This window comes from Microtus pennsylvanicus, chromosome 1 (genome assembly GCF_037038515.1).
Source record: "Microtus pennsylvanicus isolate mMicPen1 chromosome 1, mMicPen1.hap1, whole genome shotgun sequence".
Classification (NCBI taxonomy): domain Eukaryota; kingdom Metazoa; phylum Chordata; class Mammalia; order Rodentia; family Cricetidae; genus Microtus; species Microtus pennsylvanicus.
The window spans coordinates 148,666,433-148,682,624 of NC_134579.1; the positions used below are offsets into that span (position 1 = coordinate 148,666,433).

General features: G+C 40.4%; 1 protein-coding gene across 2 annotated transcripts; it reads right to left on the minus strand.

The window, feature by feature from the left end:
* Positions 1 to 8,465: 8,465 nt before the first annotated feature.
* On the minus strand, positions 8,466 to 15,651 carry LOC142860685 (uncharacterized). 2 transcript variants are annotated; one of them, XM_075992280.1, is made up of 3 exons: positions 15,483 to 15,651; positions 13,645 to 13,745; positions 8,466 to 12,649 (listed from the first exon to the last, which is right to left on the minus strand). In XM_075992280.1, the coding sequence occupies exons 2-3, from the start codon at positions 13,682 to 13,684 to the stop codon at positions 11,406 to 11,408; spliced, it is 1,284 nt and encodes a 427-aa protein (XP_075848395.1). In that variant the 5' UTR covers positions 13,685 to 13,745; positions 15,483 to 15,651; the 3' UTR covers positions 8,466 to 11,405. The 2 variants fall into 2 exon arrangements, with proteins under 2 accessions (XP_075848395.1, XP_075848405.1); XM_075992290.1 differs by having other exon boundaries at positions 9,092 to 12,649; positions 15,513 to 15,651.
* Between the last annotated feature and the right edge of the window lie 541 nt (positions 15,652 to 16,192).

A 16,192-nucleotide genomic window follows, 5' to 3' on the forward strand; every position in this document is an offset into this window, starting at 1 on the left:
TCCCAACCCTTTACTCTGAGTAGATGCCTGTCTTTGTGGTTGAGGTGTGTTTCTTGTAAACAACACAATGTTGGATCCTGTTTTCGTATCCAATCTCTTAGCCTGTGCCATTTTATAGGTGAATCGAGACCATTAATATTAAGTGATATTAATGACCAGTGGTTGTTTACTCCAGTTATTCTTATTGTTTTTGGTAGTAGAGTTTGTGTGTTTCCCTTCTTTGAGTTGTGCTGGTGAAGGGTCGCTAGATGCCTGAGTTAGTAGGCAGTGTTGGCAATGTTGGATTCCTTGGGTTGTGATTTTCCTTCTATTACTTTCTGTAGGGCTGGATTTGTGGCTACGTATTGTTTAAATTTGTTCTTTCCCTGGAATGTCTTGTTTTCTCCATTGATAGTGAACAGTAGCTTGGCTGGCTATAGTAGTTTGGGTTTGCATCCATGGTCTCTTAGTTCCTGCAGTACCTCTATCCAGGACCTTCTGGCTTTCATGGTTTCCATAGAGAAGTCAGGTGTAAGTCTGATCGGTTTGCCTTTATAACTTACTTGTCCTTTTTCCTTTTGCAGCTTTTAATATTCTTTCTTTAACCTGTATATTTTGTGTTTTGATTATTATATGGCGAGGGGATGTTTTTCTTTGGTCCAGTCTGTTTTGTGTTCTGTATGCTTCTTGGAAATTCAAAGGAATATCTTTCTTTATGTTGGGAAAATTTTCTTCCATAATTTTGTTAAAAATATTTTGAGCTGTGACTCTTCTCCTTCTTCTGTTCCTATTATTCTTAGGTTTGGTCTTTTTATTGTGTTCCATATTTCCTGCATGTTTTGTGATGAGAATTTGTTGGCTTTGCTGTTTTCTTTGATCAGTGCATTTATTTTCTCTATATTGTCCTCAGAATCTGAGATTCTTTCTTCTATCTCTTGTATTCTATTGCTTATGCTTGTTTCTGTAGACTCTGCTCATTGACCTAGATTTTCCATATCCAGTTGGTCCTCAGTTTATGTTTTCTTCCTTGCTTCCATTTCAGTTTTCAATTCTTGAACTGTTTCCATTACCTGTTTGATCATTTTTTCTTGGTTTCCCAGGGTATCATGTACGTATTTACTCATTTCTTCAATCTTTTTGTCATACTTCTCATCCATTTCTATAAGGGCATTTTTTTACATGTTGTTTAAGGGACTCTATTGCTTTCATAAAGTCAATTTTTTCCACTTCTTCTGTGTTAGGGTGTTCAAGTCCTTCTGTTGTGAGATCATTGGGTTCTGGTGTTTTCATGTTGTTTTTCAGATTGTTGGGTGAATTCTTGCCTTGGCGCCTGCCCATCTCCTCCTATCAATGCTATCTATCGGGTCTTTTAAAACCGGATCAGGTTTCCCTGCTGGCCAGGGGCTCCTCTTACAAAATGTCCTCCCTCAGTTTTTTGGTGCCTGCTGCGGGCCAAGATCCCTCTCACCACTCAGAGGTGTCTTCAGGAATGGGACCAGGTTCCTCATTTGCCAGGGACTTCGACAACAAAAGGCCTACCTCTTTGATTTAATTGTAGTGGGGCAATCTGTTCTCAGTGTTGCTTGTGGGGACCGGCGCATTGCACAGGCAAGCGGTGGGGACTGGTACGGTGCGCACGCAAGTGTCATGTTTCTTTAAGTAATCAGCTTTTAAGAAGCTACCAATTCTCCCACAGATGCTCCTAAGATAGACACATAGTGGCATCAGTACTTAGTCACAGTAGTGTTTTTTTTTATTGGAACAGAGTACATTTAGAAGGAATAGTGGTGGGAAGATATGAAAAAGAAATTGGAGAGAGATAATGGGGTATAGACTTGACTAAAACTCACATGCATGCATAATACTCAAAGAAGCATTTTAAGTAATAAATGTTATTAATCTTTTTAAAAAGTACTAAATTGATTTGCATTTCCCTGATCGCCAAGGAAGTTGAGCATGACCTTAAGTGTCTTTTGGCCATTTGAAGTTCTTCTGTTGAGAATTCTCTGTTCAGCTCAGTGCCCCATTTTATAATTGGGTTGATTAGCCTTTTATGGTCATCGCAGTGGGTTTTTGATCCTACTGCACGTACTGGCTTTGGGGGAGCCTAGGCAGTTTGGATACTCACCTTATGAGACCTGGATAGAGGTGAGCGGTCCTTGGGCTTCCCACAGGTGAGGGAACCCTGATTGCTCTTTGAGCAGATGAGGGAGGGTGACTTGATCGGGGGAGGGGGAGGGAAATGGGAGGCGGTGGCGGGGAGGAGGCAGAAATCATTAATAAATAAATAAATTTTAAAAAAATTAAAAAAAATTTAAAAAGTACTAAATTGATTTTTCTGCAAGAAGTTAGTGAAGTCTGGATCCAATGAGACAGAGTCTTTATCTACTTTCTCACAAATCTAACTTCAAAATTTCTAGCACCTTTAATAAGAGACATGGTCAGTTTTCATGGATCAGGAAACCTCAATACCTCATAAAACAGGGTGTCTCTTTTGAGATATTTACAGGAAATTCTTAAGGGTTTTTGTTAATTAGTAAAAGAAACAGTTTCATAAATGATCTTGCTCCCACAGCTAGTGCTGTCATTGCCACTGGAGGTGATGAAGTGAAAATTGCAGTTCTGGAGGGAGGTGAGATCACAGAGTCATAGATTAAGCTGACTTTATTACAGCCAGGCTTATTAAAAGTCAGGATCATCCGAATGATCTCCTCATCCTTCAGACACTGGAATTCGTGTGAATACTTTGTATTGCAGTTGGAGTGGAAGAGCCAGGAAAGGAGAGAGTGTTGGGTAAGTGCTCATGTCTAGTAATGGGAATCTGGGGTAGAACAAAATCTGTGGAACAGAGAAAGAGGGCACAAAAATAACTCCATAGTTAAGAGGTGAGTGACAAAGACAGCTGTATTCCTAACCTAGTGGCAGTCCTTGTTGGTTCCTATTATAAGTCCTCCACTGAGCCTGAATGTAGGTGCATCAGGATAATGCAGGCCATGCGTGAAGATGCTGAAGAACTATTGTAATAAGTCAATGTGATAATTTACTTTACCTTCCATGATATGTTCACTATCTTTGAAGTATTATTATTGTTATTATTGGTGAAGTTATCATGGCTTTCTGCCCGTGGTGGATATTAAAATGGAAATATAAAAAGTGCATAAATCTGTGTAAGTGCAAGATGTGAATATGTCTGTGCAGTAAAAAGTATTTGTATGTAACACTGCATATGTCATCTCTTTATAGAGGCAGTATCTGAATTTGTATTGAGTGGCCATTGGTATAATGATTGGTTTGAATCATCTCCCTTTTGAACTAGGAATGGCAATATGGAAGGAAAATTACAGTATGTCATGAGCAATGATAACCAGGACCCAATGTCCCAATGTTTTCTGAATTATATCTCCTGGATTATTCATATTCATTAAGCAAACTCTGGTGCCAAGCCATTACTCATTGTTTATTGTTGTTGTTCACGGAAAATGGGGTTGGCAGACCAAGGCTCTAACACTCAGCTATGATTTTATTAATACTAGTGCTATATCTCATTGCACAATATCTAAAGTTTCAAATCATCCTGACTGTTCTTTACTATCTTATATGCATCACCTTTATTTGAATGCATCATAAATTTAATTATAATAGATTCATCATTATAAAAAATATGAAAAAAAACAGGGGTGGTAGTGCATCCCTTTGATTCCAGCAACTGAGAATCAGGGGTGGACAGGTCTCTAGTTTGAAGCCAATATGATATACATAGTGAGTTCTAGGACAGCCAGAGCTACAGAGTCACACCCTGGCTTTAAAATAACAACAACATCAAAATATTAGCAAATATATGCAAATTTATAAAGAGAGCATTTTAGTAACTTAGTATTCTCATGTCATTATTTGTTAATCATGTGGTAGTATTTCATGTTGCATTTTGTCTAGAGTAATACTATTAGTAATTAATTCATCAGGTGTTACCATTTTATCTCTGCAATAATGACAATGCTTATTTCTGCTGGAATGATAAACCTTCCATCTCCTACTTGTGGAATCATATTAGGAAATGGGACAGCATTCTATCATAGCAAAACATACTTAGAAACTATATTTTATTAAAATCTCAAAAGCCTTATTTACACTTGGCATTTATCTATGAAATGAAAATTTATGGTGAAATAAAAATTTATCTTTAAAAATATGTATTTATTTATATATTTCTATTTTGTATATATGAATTTTTTGCCTTCATCTATGTGTTCACTATGGGAATTCAGTGCCTGGAATGGCTATAAGAAGGAATCTGTATCACTGTAACTGGAGTTACAGGTAACTGCAGTCACCATGTGAGTACCAGGGACCAAATCCAGTTCCTCTGCAAGAACAGCAAGTGTTCTTTAACACTGAGCCATCTTTCTGGTCCCCACAACTGAAAACTTTTTATAGTCAAAAACATACAATAAAACACCAATGAAGTAAACAAAATGTCCAGTTGAGAACACAAATAGTATAGAAAGCTAGAGAGTTTTTGAGAATATTTACTATGACTTTCTGGGCACAGAGCAAGAAAACTATGCTTGTAGCATGCTAGCCATGTTCAAGACCTTCCAATATCCACTCTGACACAAGCACCTTTTGGGCTTAAAGACTCAAGGACCCCTTGTTTTTCTAAGGCCAGGTCTTGACAGTGTAAATAAAGCTACTGTACATATCAAACACAAAGGTTTCAAACTGACAGAATAGCAGTAACTCAGAAATTAGTTTAGATTTTGAACATTTATTCAATTAATTAATTTTTTAAAAGTTGCATCTTGTATTTCTTATAATGCTCAGAATGCAAGAGGAGAGAATAAGAACCATAAACTTCAAGCTGCAATGCATAGAAAGGGAAAAATCTAAGATTGAAGATGGATACGGGGTCTTTATCTTTGCTCAGCTCAAAGTGCCATGAAATTAGGAAATACTCTCTATCGAAACTGCTTACGTTAGGGAGTCTTCAGAGCAAGGAAGAAGGAAAGGAGGTGTCTCTCATAACCTGGTTCATTAGGTTACTGAAAATGGGTCATATGTGATCAATGCTAGAACTTTGGAATCAGAAGAACTGAAGAATGCAACCCGACCATCTGTCCTTGAAACAAAGGTTGCACATATAGGCACATATACAGTAAAGGAATCCTTGATTGACTGTGATGAGTATGAACATTTTGTTATTTCTGGCTGATATTTTAGTGAACACAAGGAATTAAAAGTTAACGGAAAATGGTCAGGCATGACTGCAGAATTGGACACAGGAAAGGCAACTTTGGTTGTCAAGTTCACTGAGTGAAATAGTCCTGTGTTCACCGTTGAGTTAAGAAATGAATCAAAAAAGTGGAACTTCAGCACTGGTGTTGGTCTGTAGTTCTATGCTATTCCTCAGTATGAGACATGATCAGGTAAGAAAAGCTGTAGAATTTCATTATATATATATATATATATATATATATATATATATATATATAAGAAATAAATATTTTTAAAATTTTTGTTTGCCATTTTGCATTTAACTCTTAACAAAGTAAATCTTTACCACTGAAAATAAAGGATTTTAGTTGATGTGGCTGGGGTGATCACACTGCACCTTTATGTTCAGAATCCTATGACTGTAAAAACAAACATTTATTTCCAGATTAGACAGAATGATCTCTGTAGTAATATGAGCAGCGGGGTTGCATCCCCAGCACACCAGCCACCTGCTAGCTTATGCCCTGAAATAATTACACGGACACTGTATTCTTTTAAACACTGCTTGGCCCATTAACACTAGCCCTTACAGGCTAATTCTCATATCCTGATCAACCCATCTCTAATAAACCGTGTAGCTCCAGTCTTACCGGGAAAGATTCAGCATGTCTGACCTGGCGGCTTGCTCCATCGCGTGTGTCTGGGAGAGGGAAACATGGCATCTCTGCTCCTGAGAGCAGAGCTGTTGAGTCTGAGCTCACTTCCTCTTCCTCCCAGCATTCTGTTCTGTTTACTCCACCCACCTATGTTTTAACCTATGAGGGCCAAGCAGTTTCTTTATTGCTTAACCAATGAAATCAACAGATTGATATATGACACTCCCACATCAGATCTCACAGACCTGAACACAGAAGTGGTCTCACAATTGTGAACACTGGTCAGTTTCTTGTCATTAATATTGCTTCTCACCTTACTAAACTGAATGAAGGTGGATAACCAAATACTCAGTTCTCAAGCATGTGGAACAGACACATACTAATCACTGTCATTGAAAGGGTCTTAAAATCCATACCAGCTCTTAAGATGAAGCACCTTGTTCTTAATTGAGAGTAGGTTTTCCATTCTCTCAGATACGATGGGATAGTTCCACTGCCATCATCTTCCTGAGAATGAGATCAGCCTCTAAGTAAGCAAAACAAATTTGGGTAGGGAGAATTTTCAAAACCTTCCAATGAACTGAATGTGGTTGTACTTGCCTTTATTTCCAGTACTAACGAGGCAGAGGAAGGCAAATCCAAGTGCCAGAACTACATTGAGAGATGCTGTCTCAAAAAAAAAAAGCCAAAAGAAAACAAGTAAACAAACAACAAAATTCCCTGAGGATATTGAGTCTTCACTTGTCTTCTTCAGACAGGTTATATCCAAATTGATGGCATAGTTCCTATGTATGTGATCATTAGATGAAGCAACAAAAGCATAAATAAAGACCATTTTTCTAACAGTGTTCTGACAGTATTTCAGTGAACTCACACCTCAGCCATCAGTTTTCACAAATATTGGAGGATGTTTTGGGGGTCATGGTCAAGAACTGTGATTCTAATGGTTTCATGTATAGACACCAGCTTCTTGTACATATATGCAAAAATAGCCTTAATCTAACTCTTTATTTTATATTATTTTATTTTTGGCTTTTTGAGACAGGGTTTCTCTGTAGCTTTAGGGCCTGTTCTAGAACTAGCTCTTATAGAACAGGCTGGCCTCAAACTCACAGAGATCCACTTGCCTCTGCCTCCCAAGTTCTGGGATTAAAGGTATATGCACCAATGCCTGGCCCATTTCTTTCTTTTTATCATCCTTCATTCTTTTCTTCCTTCCTTCCTTCCTTCCTTCCTTCCTTCCTTCCTTCCTTTCTCTTTCTTTCTTTAATCTATTTTTCTGTTCTTTTTGTTTGTGACATGTACTTTTTCAACTAATAAACAAAAACCATAAATATATATATCAAAGGAACTTTGCAAGTGAAGCATGACTTGAAACAGTATACAGAATAAAGTCAATGCTGTAAGATTCTCAAAGGTTTCATTTAAATTTTTTACCCAAAAACAGACCTCTGTTGCATTGTTGATGGAAAAGGCATAGTGATGCATTTCACAGATTAGAACACATTTTACTTCTGGGCTGTTTTAGACGGAGTCCTACACCAACTACTATTGTAAATTTAGATGGTTTTTATTAGTCTATATGATTTTGGGAATGTATTATTGTCTTCCTTGGCACAGGTACATAGAAGTCTCTCTTTCTTTCTCTCTCTCTCTCTCTCTCTCTCTCTCTCTCTCTCTCTCTCTGTGACTCTCTTTTTTATCTTTGAATTTTTTATTATTATTAATAGTATTATTACAAATTTTTACCTCCTCCACTCCTCCCGTTTCCCCCTTCCCCCCATTGCTCCTCCACCTCCCTCTCCAGTTCAAAGAGAAGTCAGGGTTCCCTGCCCTGTGGGAAGTGCAAGGTCCTCCCCCTCCCTCCAGGTATAGGAAGGTGAGCATTCAAACAGACTAGGTTCCCACAAAGCCAGTACATGCTGTAGAATCAAAACCCAGAGCCATTGTCCTTGGCTTCTCAGGCAGCCCTCATTGTCCGCCAAGTTCAGAGAGTCCGGTTTGATCCAATGCTTTTTCAGTCCCAGTCCAGCTGGCCTTAGTGAACTCCCATTAGATCAGCCCACCCTCTCAGTGGGTGGGTTCACCCCTCACGGTCCTGGCTTCCTTGCCCATGTTCTCCCTCCTTCTGCTCCTCTTTTGGACCTTGGGAGCTCATTCTGGTACTCCAATGTGGGTCTCTTTCTCTATCTCCATCCATCGCCAGATAAAGGTTCTATGGTGATATGCAAGATATCAGTATGGCTATAGGATAGAGCCATTTCAGGCTCCCTCTCCTCAGCTGCCCAAGGAACAAGCTGGGGACATCTCCATGGACACTTGGGAACCCCCTCTAGAGTCAAGTCTCTTGCCAACCCTAAAATGGCTCCCTTAATTAAGATATATACTTCCCTGCTCCCATATCCACCCTTCCTCCATCCCAACCATCCCATTCCCCCAAGCTCTCCCCATCCTCCGTTTCTCACTTTTTTCTCCCCATCTCCCCTTACCCCCATCCCACCCCCACCCCCAAGTTCCCAATTTTTCCCTGGCAATCTTGTCTACTTCCAATATCCAGGAGGATAACTATATGTTTTTCTTTGGGTTCACCTTCTTATTTAGCTTCTCTAGGATCACGAATTATAGGCTCAATGTCCTTTATTTATGGCTAGAAACCAATTATGAGTGAGTACATACCATAGTCATCTTTTTGGGTCTGGATTACCTCACTCAGGATAGTGCTTTCTATTTCCATCCATTTGCATGCAAAATTCAAGATATTTTTTTTTACTGCCGAGTAGTACTCTAATATGTATATATTCCACACTTTCTTCATCCATTCTTCCATTGAAGGGCACCTAGGTTGGTTCCAGGTTCTGGCTATTACAAATAATGCTGCTATGAACATCGTTGAACAAATGCTTTTGTAGTATGAAAGGACATCTCTTCGGTATATTCTCAAGTGTGGTATTGCTGGATCCTGGGGTAGGTTGATCCCGAATTTCCTGAGAAACTGCCACACTGATTTCCAAAGTGGTTGCACAAGTTTGCATTCCCACCAGCAATGGATGAGTGTTCCCCTTACTCCACATCCTCTCCAGCAAAGGCTATCATTGGTGTTTTTGATTTTAGCCATTTTGACAGGTGTAAGATGGTATCTCAAAGTTGTTTTGATTTGCATTTCCCTGATTGCTAAGGAGGTTGAGCATGACCTTAAGTGTCTTTTGGCCATATTGAACTGAACAGGGAATTCTCAACAGAAGAAGTTCAAATGGCAACAATTGTTTTTAATATTTAGAAAACAGAGCAAGAAAAATGACAAATATGATGTAACATGCATGGGGGCCTGGCCTGTTTGTTGTTACAGCAATGGGTCTGTAACATGAAGGCTGGCCAGGCTGCTTGTTGTGGTTTCTGTCCCGCCCAGTACCCCACAACTGTTTAGCCCCAAAGAAAATCACACACAAGTCTCCATAAATTATAAGCTGATTGGCCCATTAGCAATAGCCTCTCACTGGCTAACTCTCACATCTTGATTAACCCATTTTTCTGATCTATGTTAGCCAAATGGCTCAGTACCTTTTTGAGTGGAGCAGATCACATCCTGCTGCTTTGGTGATCTGGGCAGGAGAGAGAGGAATCAACTTCCTCTTTCCTAGAATTCTCCTGTTCTCATTACATCATTTCTACTTCCTATCTGGTTTTCCCGCCTATATTTCCTGCCTGGACAATCAGCGTTTATTTATAACATGATTGACAGAATACAGACAATTCTCCCGCACCAATATGATAATCAAGTACTTGTAGTAAATCTATATTTCCAGTAGTCAATAATAAATGAGCTATTCACACACATAACGTAAATACATGTCAAATTAGCTATTCAGACAAACAGAAGACAAAATGTACATAAACACTTCGTAGTCACATTGACATATAACCTCTTGAAGAACATATATACAGTAAAATTCGTGGCTGCCTTGGAATTGAGTGAAGAGCATGAAGAAGGTAAATTTAGAACTCTGGGGTATGATCAACATCACTGCTAGAGTGGCTTTACAGTACATACACATATATAAAACTACACAATATAGAACGAGTATGCTGATTACACTCCATAAAGCCTAAAAATAATTAAAATAATTTTCTACACCACCAACTTCTACTGTAAAATCAAACAAGTGGACATTAATATAGTAATTCTACCGTATCGCTGCACATGCCTTAGGAATCCATCTCCCCAGCTGTAAGCAACAAAGGCCATTTCCTCTATAACCAAGAATTCTGGCAACTCACAAAAGTTATGTTCTTGAATCATATCACTCTTCTCTTGGGGTTACTACCTATAAAGCAAAGGCATTTGGCAAAGATCTCAGGAAGGCATAGGAATCTAGAAAAAAAATCTATGTTGAACCAGTAACCTTGGTTCTAAGTGGTACAGCACTTTATCCCGAAGAATTCTACAAATCTTCTTATCCTACACAGTTATCATGAGTAGAACATTTAAGAATGTTCTTAGCAAAAATAAAAATTCAAAGAAAGAATTTCCTCTGTAGTTAATTGAAATTAATCTGTAATTCCAAATATTCACATTCACTATTTCCATACTATTGTTTAGCAGCACTTTGGGTTATATATATGGTAGCCTATATCTCAATCCTGACCCCAGAGAATACAGCCATAGAGGTCTCCTCAATTGTGCAAGGAGATAGCACATGCACTAGAAATGAGACAAATGTTGCATTCTGCTCCCAAGCACATGGCAAGTTTTTACAAAACCAGTTCGTGGTCCTTCAAATAACTCTGAAATCCAGTCAAGTCAGATCCTCCAAATACTTGAAATTATTATCCATGAAGCTTTTTTTCAACAATACAAGGTAACACCATAACTGAATTAAGAATTGCTCTCCAGCAATTCGCTGTCCTATTAAAATACAGGACTGTTTACCTCTTTAGTTTGTCAAATCCTAACTGTTTTCAATACACTCTCGCCTTCCTAAGATTAAAAGTTCTAAGGCATTTATCATTGGAAAGCAGAGTAATAGGAGAAAAGTAATTGTTCTGGCTGGATGACATAAAAGATGGAAAAAAAACCAGTTTGTTATGAAGTTCATAAAGAGCTCAGGATAGTGGCACATGTCTAAACTCTCAGCTACTAAGAAACTGAGGAAAGGGAAGTTCAAGGTTAGCTTAGGCCAAATAACAGTACTGTCTCAAGTCAACAAATAAAAATATTTCACACAAAAACAACATCCATGAAGTAAATTATCTTTGCAAGCCAAATACAAGCACAGCTAAGACCATCTTAGCTGAAGACAAGTCTACCAGTAAGTTATGACAGAGAGAGAAATCTTACTGTTATCACGTGTGCTTCACAATTATCAAAGGGACTGGGCTGGGTAAATAAGTTTTCTTTCCAGAGGATGTTGGAAAGACCAAGATGGAGGAGTTCAAGTGATTTCAGCCATATGCACTGAGAGAAAGAACGCTGGCAAGTTACTTGAGCTGGTCAGAAAGTACAATACAACATAGCTCTATCTGAGACTCAGCACCTGACTGAACACTGTGTTGCAAGCACTCCTACAGTCTCCTGGCTGCGTGGATCTTTTTGTGCCGACTCAGGTGGGAGCTTAAGCTGTAGGCTTTCCCGCACTCACCGCACTCATATGGTCTTTCTCCAGAGTGAACTTTCTGGTGCCGAACAAGGTGGGAGGTTCGGATGAAATCTTTCCCACACTTGCTGCACACAAAAGGCCTTTCCCCAGTGTGAACCCTTTGGTGTACTATAAAATCAGAGCTTCTACTGAAAAGCTTCCCACATTCAGTGCATTCAAAATGCTTTGTCTGGGTGTGAATTCTCTGATGTTTAATGAGGGTGTATCTGTGCCCAAAGGATTTCCCACAAACACTGCAATCATAAGGGTTTTCTCCAGTGTGGATACTTTCATGCTGAACAAGGGTAGATTTGTGTCTGAATACTTTCCCACAATCACTGCACTTATAAGGCCTCAATCCACTGTGAACTCGCTGGTGTACTGTGAGGTTGGAGTGATGGCTAAAGTATTTCCCACATTCAGTGCACTTGTACGGCGTTTCTCCAGTGTGGATTCTCCTGTGCTGAGCGAGGTTGTCTTTGCGACTGAAGGCTTTTCCACATTCACCACACTCATACGGTCTTTCTCCAGTGTGGATCCTCTGGTGCTGGACGAGTGTGGCTTTGCGGCTGAAGGCTTTCCCACATTCCCTGCACTCAAAAGGCTTTTCTCCACTGTGGATCCTCTGGTGCTGCACCAGGGTATCTTTGCGGTTAAAACCTTTCCCACACTCACTACACTTATAATGCATTTGTCCAACATGAAAGTTGTCTTCATTCTCATTGCTCCCTGCTATCTTCTGGCTATAGGTGACCTTTCGTCGGGCACCAATCGGACTGTCCTGAAGGTTCCTCTGCTCCACCTCAAACGCAGAAGGCTTCTCTGAAGAGTAAGGCTCTACATGACCTTTGAAATTCTTAACTAACGAGGCTTCGCCTTGATTATTTTGTGAAGAATTCTCTACAGTGTTATGCTTCAGGTTCTCGCAAAAGCTTTCACTTAACCAGAACTGTTTCTCACATGCCCTGCATGAACATGTTATAAGTGCAGTGTGTGTTCCTTGGTGGTCGTCCACATCCAAAAGGCCATTCAAAATGGGGCCACATACGTCACAAGGGTAAGTTTTCTGTGTGAAGAAAGAAGCTGCCTTTGGAGTGTTAACATGTGGCGCTCCAAGAGAAATGCTTGGTTCAGGAAGTTCTTCTTCATCCTTCACTGCACACCAACAACCTGAGGGCGGAAAAAACAGTGAAATCTACAATGTCTCGGTCAGGATTGCTAATGCTGTGATAAACATCTGACCAAAAGCAAGCTGGGGAGGAAAGGGTTTATTCAGCTTATTCTACATCATTGTTCATTACCACAGGAAGCCAGGACAGGAACTGAAATGTCACAGGAACCTCTAGGCAGGAGCTGATACAGAAACCTTGGAGGGTGCTGCTTACTGGGTTGTTTGGTCCGCTTTCTTATAGAACCTGGGACCATCAGTCAAGGGATGGCACTACCCACAATGAGCTGGGGCGTACCCAATGATCACTAATTTAAAAAATGTCTTACAGATGATTCTTACGGAGGCATTTTCTCAATTGAGGTTCCCTTCTTTCAGATAACTCCAGCTTGTGTCATATTGACATAAAACTTGCCAGCACATAAGTCTAGGTTAAGTGTATAGGGAGGTTGACGAGACAAAAGTACAATCAGTTTGATAGTACTCTATATAATGTTAGGATCCAGTGATTATAGAATAGAGAAGACTGTCAGATAAGATACAAGAATGAGGTTAGTACACGGAAAAAAACTAGTCTCCTTATTAGTTCTCTAAAATGACTTCTAGACAGGCTTTGACTGCTAGTAAAATAGCAGAGTTATGTATACGTGTATATACTGGCCCAGGAATTTTTTAATGACTGGCTTATATTCAAGGACTATTAAAGGATTATATATGCACCTAATGATATTAGTTTAGCCCAGTGACCTTAGATCAGTACAATGACCTTAGTTCAGCCCGATACTGGGAAGGACTGTAGAGGGAGCAACAGAAGATACTTGCACTAGAGGTGTGGGGAGAAAAGCCCGGGGTCAGAAATTAGAACAGAAATAAAAGGAGTAGATGGAAAGGAAAAGAACACAAGAAGGTATGTCCTCTGGCACTGGCATCAAACGGTAGTTTCTGATACTATCTGAAAAATATTTGAAAGCCATGCCCTCTTCTAGTTCTTACTTACTTGAGTTGATCCAAGTTCCTTCTCCTGTGCTTAGAGTCATCACCTCTCAGTCAAGTGCCCAGGACTCTCTTGTTGGCCATATTTCAGGAACCATAAAGGATCTGGAAGACAGAATCACCAGGAAGGGGTAGGTGAGGTTAAAACCCACCCATGCAAGACTGGAAGGAAAATACAGTAAAATAAAGCCTGCCTTGCAGGGACAGTCCAGTGAGTTCCACAAACAATGATTATGATGACTGAAATAGTTATTTGCTGATCCAAGAAAACGCTAGATAAAGGAGACAGATCATGGATCCCTGAAGTGTGCTACCTGTGGACAAAGTCCCATCGCCAGGGAGAATGCATCTAGGATGTGATCTACAGGGATAACCTTAAGGACCTCGATCCTCAAACATACCCTGGGTAGTCTTCAAACAGCAAGAATAGGGGAGCAAAGTGAGTGGTGAAGAAAAGTCATTATGTCTGAGGCTTGGCACCCAGAGAACCTATATGAGGGAATCAGGGAAAACAGTAGCGGCTATGGCCCAACTACGGTAAGGAAAAACAAAGCCCTATAGCTAAAAAAAATAAAATAAAATAAAAAAGGAATAGTGCCAGCCCAGAAGCCTAGGACAGCTCTCCTATCCAGGGAGATAGGGATACGGTAAGTATAATGCATAGAGTGCATCATACCACAATAGTAAAATGTCTCATCTTCATCTAGAAGCTCCCACTTCAAACAAGAATACCTAAATTCATTCACCTGCTAAGTCACATGATCCTCAGCCAAATGGAAAGTTGCCCTCAAGTATCCTGTTTCTCTTCTTAAACAAAAAACAATACCCATAATAACTCTGAACCTCAGCCAAATCTTTACTTCTCATACCTCACCGGTGAGGTCTCCAGAGATCCCTTCCACATGCTGGACCAGAATAGCTTGCCACCTTTCCTCCTGGTGTGAGGCACCTTGCATTGAGCATGTCCAAAACCAATTCTTAATCCTTCCAAAAAGTCTTCACCACTGTAACTTACATTTCCAACCTTTCAGATGTTTGTAAAATGGGGAAGTGGGGAGGTGGTGGAACAGCTCATCACTCCATGCTTTCAGGACTACATCTGATAGAGCAGGAAATTTTGATGGTTTCATCTCCACACCAATCTCCAGAATTTGATGACTATTTAGAATCCATTCCATGCTTGCCCGACCCTGTGCTAGTCCAGTTACTACGAGAACATTCTAGAGTCAACTGCAATAGCTTCCCAGACTGAGTCCCTGCTTTAGTCCTTATCATCCCAACCCCACAGTGTAGACTCATTTTTTTCTTTTTTTTATTGAAAAAAAAATTTCCGCCTCCTCCCAGCCTCCCATTTCCCTCCCCCTTCTCCCACTCCTCTCCCCCTCCCCCCACTCCTCTTACCCTCCCTCTCCAGTCTGAAGAGCAGTCGGGGTTCCCTGCCCTGTGGAAAGTCCAAAGTCTTCCCCCCTCCATCCTGGTCTAGGAAGGTGAACATCCAAACTGGCTATTTTTTAATCTTTTTAAGATCATCTTTCTCCATCATTCAAAATGCTCCTTAGTTCCCAAATGAGGACACAATTCATCTTAAGCATGTCACACAGGATAGGAACTACTGCTGCAATTTCTGCTGCGGACGGGGCTCAAAAAAGCTGGCATTTTTCGACCGTTCCATGCATGCTGCTCTGGTCGTGTTTTGTTTTGCCATCACATCACCCTACATTCCACTGCTGGTCAGAAACCGCAGTTCTCCCACCCACACTGGTCACCTGCCTAGCAGCCACTTGCGGATTTGTGATTAGAAGGTGAGGATGACAGGAGAAGGTCTGAGAACCTAGGACCCACCTGCGCAGGATTCACGGCCACGGACCTCACCTGCCAGAGCAGCACCAAAGTAGGGCGAGCAGGGACCGCTGCTCGCCTGGCCCTGGAGACCCGATCTCCTAGCTCAGGTTCCAAAGTTTGGCCATAGAGCTGTCAAGATGCCTGACGAGAGGAAGATTCCGGAAGTCCCGCCTAAACGGAAATGCTCCCACAAGGAGCACTGCATTGTGGGTAATGTAGTTCCTTCAGAGAAATTGCCTCAAAGGTCGCTGACTGCAGCATCAGTTGGGGCTTAAACAGTGTGACTTGACTTAAAGATCTGAGGAAGTTCCCAGACCATCGCTGGGACAAGCGGGAACTCCTTTATCTGAGAAGGCCCGCACCCAGAGAACAAGGGGTGCAAATACTGAGAAAAATTACTTCAGATGTTCCCCTAATGGACACACACATCAAAATCACTAAGGTGATCACTGCCCACACTTAAATATTCTTCATTGTTAAAATAAGTAAAATATAAAGCTTTAAGTTAATTGTTCATGTTTCAATGGTGACCCCATGTGAGAGGCACACGCTGAAGAGGGTGGATATGGAGTTCTAAGCCAGCCTGAGCTATATATCAAGAATTTGTCCCCGCCCCCAACTAAAATTAAATTAAAAAAATAAATACTACAGAAATGGATAATTCGTGGAAATATTGAGTGTCGCCAGAATGGTGAATATGAAGAGAGTTG